Raw genomic sequence first — 9,407 nt, 5'->3', positions numbered from 1 at the left:
TACCCAAAGAAGCCTGGCCAGAAGAGCTTGACTCGGACTCGTCCTCCGACGAGTCTGAAGAGGACGACTCCTCCCCTCTCCCGGAGGGGCCCGCCTCCTCTCTTTGAAAAGGAGTAGATTTGTTAACTGTTAAATTGGAAGGGGTCACTATGACTCCCCCCACAGAATTGCCGGCATCCAGGCCGCCTTGTCTCACTTCCACATCTGGCGCCTGGTCAGATGTTTCACTAATCGGCACCCTGTGAGAGGAGCCGTCTGAATTTGAGATCCTAGCTGTCTTTTTCGTTCTGGCCATCCTGCTCTGCATAGACACAGATACAATCGGACTTTGTATAAAGGGCAAAGATGGGTCCGGAAAAGGGCAGGCGACACTCCTAGTCCTAGATTCAGCCGTCCCCGGTGACCGGTTGATCACTAACCTAGGTCGTGTCGTGTGCTTCCGTGGTGCCATTTCAGAAAATAAAAAGAAAATTAAGAGTAAGAGAACTGAGTTACCTGAACGAGTGACGGTTGATGAAGTTCTGAAAATCCTGTGCAGTCGGCTTGTCAGAACAGGCGGTAGGCAGAAAAAGTCCAAAATGTCAGAGCAAGTTCAGGGGTCCGAATGTTCTCAAATAGTTCTCAAAGTGTGAAAATGACTCAAGGCAACTCTCCCTTATATAGGCGAAGTGAGAAGGCGAAGGGTCACTTCCAGAATTCAAAATTTGGGCGGGAAAATCTCTCGTCCTTTCGCCGACTGACACCTGTAGCAGGCCGTCGCCCGATTACTGTGCGACACCTGTCACAGGTAACACGTGACCAGTCACGTGCCACCTGTGAGGGGCAAATGATTAGGGGATTTTGCTCCTCCCAATCGGAATGCGCCACGTGGACCAATCAGGTCCTGCCAAGTGTCCCCTAGTTGGAACTGTCAGGGCTTTCCACGTGGCACGCGCTTATTCGTCCACCTTGGACCTGTTATGTCACGACATGTGGCATACTCCATGCCTAATGGAGAAACCGGCCACCCAGGCCCAATTTCCGAGGGAAGCCCAATCGGCCCTAGGTTTACCTAAACCTAGGATGGGCACGATTCCCAAGGTTATAAATACCTCCCTTAATCCTCATTAAGGGGGGGGGGAGAAGAAGATTATGAAAAACATTACGGAACAAACACATTAATTACACACATTAATAACCGGCTGATCTCGCTAACAAAGCAGATTACCTACATTAAACACTCTCACCTAGAGAGACCTTATTACTTTAATTTCCGCATTAATTACTCCTTAATCAGGTACTAACTTGACCGTTGGAGGCGGAGCTCACAGGAGTCTCCGTCATTTTGCAGGTACAGGCGTCCGGTTCCAGTCTCAGAATTGTAACTCTCCCGCAGGACATCAGAAAACCCCGAAACATTACTTACACACACCATTAGTCCATTATCACGATATTGTTGGCTTCGATTGTTTACAATTGTTCAGAGTGAAACCTCTCTTGTGAAAAAAGTATCCATAATTAATGGAACATTATATCATGGCTAACAAGAATAATCACTATTGATGCATTATCATCGCTTAGTTTTCCCCAACATCATCCATTTTTCCTATTATAGTTATTTTGTCATTAGCATTAACAAATGGTAGATTTTTAGCTCAAACAAGACTCAGGACGATCTGCATCAAAATCATTCAATAAGCATGCAAAAACTTCATGATGATCGCAACTCATTATGCTGGTATTTTGGCCAAGTACATAGTGATATGAACCTAGTAAATGATTATTACATACGAGTATACAAGTATTATAACACGGCCACTAATAAATAGTGGCAATGATCATTCATAGTCTATTAAAAATACTCATAGATTGATGGTAGTATGACACTCATTATGACTTAAACTGAAAGTGATTTATGGTAGAATGTGGGAGTGACAGTGTCATCATTCTTAAAGAACTCGAGAGTTTGCACTTAAGTACTTAACCAGCTTGATTGCATGCTTAGTTTGTGGCAGTGCAGTGGGTGCTATTATAGTTATTTATGGATGCTATTGATGCCACCATTACCAATCTTTTCCATAGATACGTTTTTACAATGATGAACAGATGTTCAGAATACAATATGGTGGTATCATACACAATACACGGTCAAGATGATCTCGATCCATCAGCCCTTAACAACACTCAGAAAGGGAAACCTAATGATTTGAAGAATGCAAGATGAAAAGGATTTGAAAATCAGTTTGGAGCAAGTAGCCTAACAAAATTGTGACTGTACCAAGTATTGGAAGTCCAAAGAGAAGCCAAAGGAAACATGTAATCTATTCAATTTGTAAGATAATGGCTCATATGTAGTACTGTCAAAAACCGAACCGAATTGGTCAAACCGAACTGATTCAAACCGATCCGAATGAGAACCGAACCGATTAAAAATCGATTTTTTGAAACCGAAAACCGACCCGAATCGCATTTTAGTAAACCCGAAACCGAATCGATCCGAGTAACGTTAAACCGTTTAAGAACCGAACCAAATCTAAACCAAACTGAAAGGAAACCGAATCGAAAATGAACCGAACCGTTTCTAACCCGAAACCGTTTGAACTGGCATAAAAACCGTTACACCGAACCATTAACAAAATGCAAACCGTTTGCACCGAACCATTTATAAACCGAACTGTTTATGAACCGAATCGCTTATAAATCGAACCGTTTACAAACCACTTACAACAACTCATCAAATCATGATTATGACACTATTAACTAAATGATCAAATAAGAAGCAGATAATAATTTGATAGTAAAACAATAATACATTAATGCACTAAACTTTTATAATCTACTTCGTAATAAACTAGTAAGATCGGTATGACTAAACTTGAAACTTAACATGATATGTATTTATAAAATTAATGAGAATTTGCATATAATATGATGCCTCAATATGAAGTAATGAAGTCTCGACTTGATATAAAACTTGTTAACCAGCAAAAGGTTATAAAGTAGTATAAAATTTCAAACCAAAACTGTTTAATTGCCCAAATCCAAACGACTCGATAAAAAACCGATTTTTTGAAATCAAAAATAGACCCGAACCGTAATTTAGTTAACCTAAAAGGAAACCGATCCAAATAATGTTAAATCGTAGAACAACCAAACCCGTTAACGAACCGAACCAGTTATGAACCGAACTAAAATAAAACTGAACAAAAAAAGAACCGAACCGTTTCTAACCCGAAACTGTTTGAACCGGGATAAAAACCGTTTACACCGAATCGTTAACAAACCGCAACCCGTCTGCACCGAACCATTTACTATGCGAACCGTTTACAACCCGAACCGAATTTGAACCGGGATAAAAACCGTTTACACCGAACCGTTAACAAACCGCAACCCGTCTGCACCAAACCGTTTACTACCCGGACCGTTTACAACCCGAACCGAATTTAAACCGTTCAAGAATAAACCGAAACTAAAACGAACTGATAATTATTTAAACCGAACTGAAACCGACCCGTAAGACATTTGAACCGAATTCAAACCGAACCGAAATCGAAATGTCAAACCGTTTTGACAGTAATACTCATATGTAAAGGGAAATGTTACGATTGGAGTCCACATGTGCTAATCGAAGAAAAGGTAGTAGATTTTTTATTTCGACATCCAAAGTAGTAAGAGTAATATAAAAGATTGATGGGAAGGAAAGTCAAAGTAAAAAAAAATTACAGCAAGTCTATACAAACTTTCAAATATAGACCATCAAATTCCTTGCACAAAACAAATTATTTCACACAAGGTTATCAATAAAATTTCAACATATATATATATTTAAAAAAAAAAAAAGAACTATAATCTAAACCTAATATTTAACCCTTCCTAGAATAAATTTATAATCCTCAAATGAAAACATTTATCACCACCCAAAAATAATTTACACAATGAGAAGATGAACAAAAGAAGCCAAATTGAGAAGATGAACAAAAGAAGCCAACCAAGATTTCCACTAAAACAAATTAAATGTATGAATACAATCTTAATGACTACACATTAGCAAACCTTCTTTGGCTCATAATCAACCTCGCCGATTTTAGGTTCCCGAAGGGTTCCGAAAATCCAATCCATCAACAATGTATAATGTCCATAATTATGTCGATAAGTAGTGTGGTGAATAGTATGATAACCAGCACCCATAACCGGCCATACTTTTCCATGGATACAATCATGAATATTTGCTGTCCATAAACCTTCAATAAAAATAAGGGCTATATGAGTTGTAAGATGAACTGGAACAACAAATAGCGCACAGAAATGAGGCACGGCTTGTAAAATGCCATCGAGGGGATGAAATGCAAGGCCTGTAAATCAAAAATGAATACGAAGCATAAGAATAACTTAAAAATAATCTTTAAATTTCTACGTTTGCAGCGATTGAAATTAACTCACCAGCAAAAGGAGAAAGAGTATTTTGCTTGTTGTATATGTGATGTGTTGCATGAAGATGCTTGTAAAGCGGTTTTATGTCATGTAATTCTCTATGCACCCAGTAAATTCCAAATTCCACGATTAAAAGATAAATCAGTGAGTATCCCGCATAGGCTGGCAAGCCGATGTCACTAATCCGCGGGTAACATCTTGTCCAGCCTTGTTCGATAAAATATTCAGAAATCGTTGGAAGAAGGGTATACCAAGGCATGGCCTTCATTGCAACCCAAATTTGTAATAACATAGCTCTCTTTGATGGAATGCAATCTATAATATGAAATCGAAATATAATAAAATGTCAATAAACAAAATTACCCATTGATAAAGTTTTAAATTAACAATATTAATTGATTACATTTAAAAAGACATCAACCATACCAGTTTAGTTATGTACAAATTTGACTTTTGGTTTGATAATAAGATTAAAAGGAAAAATTAGTTTTAATAATCCCAACTTTAACCGATTTTCTTTAAATAATCCCAACTTTTGATTATTCAAGAATAATCCCAACTTACATATGTATCTTCTAATAATAATCCGAACTTTTATTTTTGTTTCATATAATAGTCTAAAAAAAGGATCAACTAAAAATTATATAAGTTGGGATTATTCAAAAATAATCAAAAGTTGGGATTATTTAAAGAAAATCGGTCAAAATTAGGATTATTAAAATCAATTTTTCCTAAGATAAAAAGTTTGACTAAACAGATAAGATCACAAATTGATTTTGATTAATCAATATTTATTATATAAATTATCTATGCACAAAAATTAGTAATTCATCACAAAGGCTCAAAAGCTGTACAATGACATTCACCTACACAATCGAGTCCCAACATATTAATGGAACTCTTAATAAAATTGGTGATCATCATATAAGCTAAGTGGCCAACTTTACTACCAGGCATATGGCTTTCTAAAGATCTCACATACAAGTTGTATATAATAGTAAAATTAATCCCTAAAACAATACTTTATATAAAAGGGCATCTAGCTTTATAAAGGTACCATTTAGACACATTATGAAGATGCCAAAGTATACCAAAAAATATGATAGTTTAAAGACATCCTATTAGAAAGGCCGCACTAGAAGACCAAAACTATTGTAGTTTGTTCTTCTCAAGAAGCTTCCAACAAAAGCCTCTTTTACTCAGATATATCTCCTGGTTTGACCACCTCTTAGGGACTTGTACCTCACATGACACATCCCACATACCCTTGTCCTTAATATCTCCGTAGTACAGACTACGGAGGAGCACGTCACATTTCTATTTTAGATCGTCCTGAGATTAACAATATTTGTAAGATTAAACTCGAATATTATGCCCGGTCTAGCGGTAATCTAATCAAAATGCAAGCAAACTATGCTTGTAAATAAACAAAAAAGAACAACGGTCTTCCCCTATTGACTTCTACAAGACTCAAAGATTCCAGACAGTAAACAAAAAGCAAAACCTCTTATATTATATAGTTATATAAAGGAATCTTCTATAATTCACATAGATTAATGATGTAATTAGCAAAACATATATACCCTCGAATCGGCCAACGCTATAACACATTCTGGAACATTGAAGCATACTGTATTAGAATAGAATATTATAGATATTAGTGTCACTTTCAAGGATTTATTCATCAATTGACACTCATTTCTTTCACATTTATTTAAATATGTGTGATTAAGGTTTTCATGTACGGTAGTGGGAAAAAGTAAGAGAGAGAAACGTAAAAATACAAAATTGTCCATGTAATGTAAACATAAAATAAAAAGTAAGTGTGAAAAAGTAAAGGTATATTGGGTATTTACAGTGTGAACATAGATAATTTTTGTCCTAAAATGAAGGGCAAGTGATGCGATATTAAAATAACGGAGAAAGTATAATATATGAGTATGACATACGAAGTACTTTGTAAAATTGACCGTACTCTTTTAGTATTCCTTTTCACTTAATTATCACACAAATTGTACATGTCGTCTTATTGTGTACTTTAAGAGGAAAATCCTACGGAGTAAATGAGACAGAACATCGGTGAACATTAATCTACGTTACCACGGTAAGATGAGAAATGTGGGTCGACTACATGAAACAAGATTTTAATCTTTTATCATTATTATCAATTTTACATTACCAATTTACCAAATAATCCAAAATACCCTTAAATTAACCATAATATTTGCTTAGCCTTAGCATAAAAAACCAAAATGATAAAGTACACACGAAAAACACTGGCACCAAATGAGATTAACACCTCCCATTACATAACTAACCACCTCTGCACCCCACCCCACCCCACCCCCACGGCCCACCACCAACCAAATTAATTTAGCGAATACCAACAAGCACTTAGGTCAGCTAATAAAGGAGTTGTTCTCACCTAACAAAAGGTCTCGAGTTTGGAGAATGTAGCAGCGCCACCCAATTGGGGCCTGACTCGGCTTAAAACCGAATTAGTCCAAGTTTAGTAGATTACAAGTTAGCCCAAAAAAAAACACACACACAACCGCAAAACCATTGATAATGTTGGACATCACTCTTTAACTCTGTACAAATTCGAATGTCAAAAATGTCAATTTTACCAATCGTATTGATAGTGACGAATCTATAATTATAGACCCCTATTGCCCAATAAACCTCTTCATAAAAAAACTCAAAACTCAACCCCACATACACAAAACCCACTTCCATAAAATTATCTAACTAATTAGAATTATTTAACACAAATATAACAACCAAATTTACAACTAATCACACTAATTATAATAAAATTATTAAAAAAAAAAAAAAAAAAACGAATTTTAAAGGGCAAAAAAGAATTAAATAAAGATGTTACCTTTAGGAATATAGAGGTTGCGCTTCCAATAATAAATAACAAAGCACCAAAGAAAACCAGAACCCAAATACAAAAAAACACCACCAATGTAGTTTCTGAGCCAAGTTTGTAAAAAATGAGGAAGAAAATCCCACATCATCGACGGCAAAGCAAATCCCAATACAATGCGGTTATAAAAGCTTGTTTCTTCATTAAACAAAGCTTTATATTCTTCTGTAATTCCCCACATAATTTTTCAATTTCAATTCAATTTAGATAGATCTTTGTGAGATCGGAAAATCTCTGGAAAATAATATTAAAAAAAAGAAGGACGAAGAAAAAAGAATGTACTTTTTTGGGTGAATTGGGTGAGGCAGAGAGTGAAGGAAGTTATGAGTTGAAAGGAGAGAGAAAAGTTTTGGGTTTTTTTGTTGTTGTTGGGAGTGTTAAGAAACAGAGGGGTGAGTATTTATATAAATGAGGAATTAATTTAATTAATTTTATACATTAAATAAATACTGGTTTATATTTATCTTTTTCTCTGTATTTTTTTGGATTTTTGGAAGATTTTGATTTTGTTGAAAGTTCTAATTCAGAGGAAGTTCTATTTAGGTGTCGGCTTCGAGAAAGGAATTGAAATTCTATTTTTTTTTTTTTTTGTTTAGAAGGAAAATTGTCAAATATTATCGTGAATAATAGATTATGATTTTTGTATGTAGTATGTGATTGGTTGTGTTTAATAACTACTATTCTTTCCATTTTTAAATATTTATTTCATTTTTATTTTTTTCACTATTTTTTTTGTCTTACTCTGACTGATATTTGTGATTTATACATAAGGAAAAAATATAGTCTTACTTGTTGGAATCGTCTCAATGAATAAATTATTAATTTTCAATTGTTAGAATTTATATTTATTGATAAATAAAGATATTATTGATACAAAAGAAATGGAACAAGTATTTAAAAACGGAAGGAGTATTTATTAATTAAAAATAATGCAACATCTACAAAAGTACATATCTTATGATTAGGATCTAAATTTTTTTTATCTTTTTTAATTTTAAAAAAGATGTTTAAAAATTATAATGAGATAATTTTTCTACCAAATGACTTATGTAATCCACTTAAAACATACTTCGTATAACTGTATAAGTCTTAGTTACCCTATCAATATCATATCCATGTAAAAATCTTTTTTTTTTTTTGAAATAAATGTAATAATCAAATTGTTCATTTGTACAATTGTACTAGTCTATATTCCAGAAGCAACCCAAATTTACGTTTTACAGTATTTTATATATAAAGCCTATCCGTATGATATTGATGTGTCCAAAAAATACTTCGTATTCAAACTTTGATACGAAGTATTTGAAGAGGAAAGTAGTTCTACTGTATTGTAGAAATAAATGGGCCCATTAACAACAAACTTTAAAGGTCACATATTACTTATTTTTAAGATTCTACTCATACAGCATTACAAGTTTACAACTTTTATGAGCTACAGTAATTAATAAAGAAAGCCGGGACCATACAGAGTGTATAAGAAATTTATTATTATTTATTTTTTTTAAGGTAAGAAAAATAATATTAGGAAGCCTCCTTACCAGGGAAATTCCTAACGTATCAGAAAAAATAATAAGGAAGAGACTAGAGCTATTACAAACATTAATATCCATATTATCAGATGCTAAATAACCTACATTAGCAATCCAATTAGTTAAGAAATTGATAACCATACTTTCATTCACAAAGTCACAATTAGATAAGAACTTAAGATCATTTGCATTTCAATATCACTAGTTCAAATCATTGTAGTTAAAGCATGTAAAGAGTCATGGTTGTACACATGCACTTGTACTTGTACTTATACATTGCGCCGTTAATCACACACTTGCACATATAAATGGAATGGCCGAATGGGTCATATACGTGTAGCAAGCTCACCAAGATATCGATTCGTTTATGAGTAATATATTTCCCTTTTTATTATTCCAATTTTTATTTTATTTTAAAATAACTACAGAGTACAAGTATGATGTAAAGTAAATTAAAATAATACAAATTGCAAGTAATAGAGAAGTTTAACACGATTGACACAACCCTTCCAAAAATAGAGTGAAATTAATGCAAAAAA

General features: G+C 34.1%; 1 protein-coding gene across 1 annotated transcript; it reads right to left on the bottom strand.

Moving 5' to 3' along the window:
* Nucleotides 1-3,698: 3,698 nt before the first annotated feature.
* LOC110728228 (delta(7)-sterol-C5(6)-desaturase-like) lies at nucleotides 3,699-8,015 on the bottom strand. Its single transcript, XM_021907893.1, has 3 exons — nucleotides 7,292-8,015; nucleotides 4,420-4,725; nucleotides 3,699-4,331 (listed from the first exon to the last, which is right to left on the bottom strand). The coding sequence occupies exons 1-3, from the start codon at nucleotides 7,518-7,520 to the stop codon at nucleotides 4,024-4,026; spliced, it is 843 nt and encodes a 280-aa protein (XP_021763585.1). The 5' UTR covers nucleotides 7,521-8,015; the 3' UTR covers nucleotides 3,699-4,023.
* Between the last annotated feature and the right edge of the window lie 1,392 nt (nucleotides 8,016-9,407).

This window comes from Chenopodium quinoa, unplaced genomic scaffold (assembly GCF_001683475.1).
Source record: "Chenopodium quinoa cultivar QQ74 unplaced genomic scaffold, ASM168347v1, whole genome shotgun sequence".
Taxonomy (NCBI): domain Eukaryota; kingdom Viridiplantae; phylum Streptophyta; class Magnoliopsida; order Caryophyllales; family Amaranthaceae; genus Chenopodium; species Chenopodium quinoa.
The sequence above is the reverse complement of the archived record's forward strand: the minus strand, read 5'-3'. Positions and strand labels throughout refer to the sequence as shown.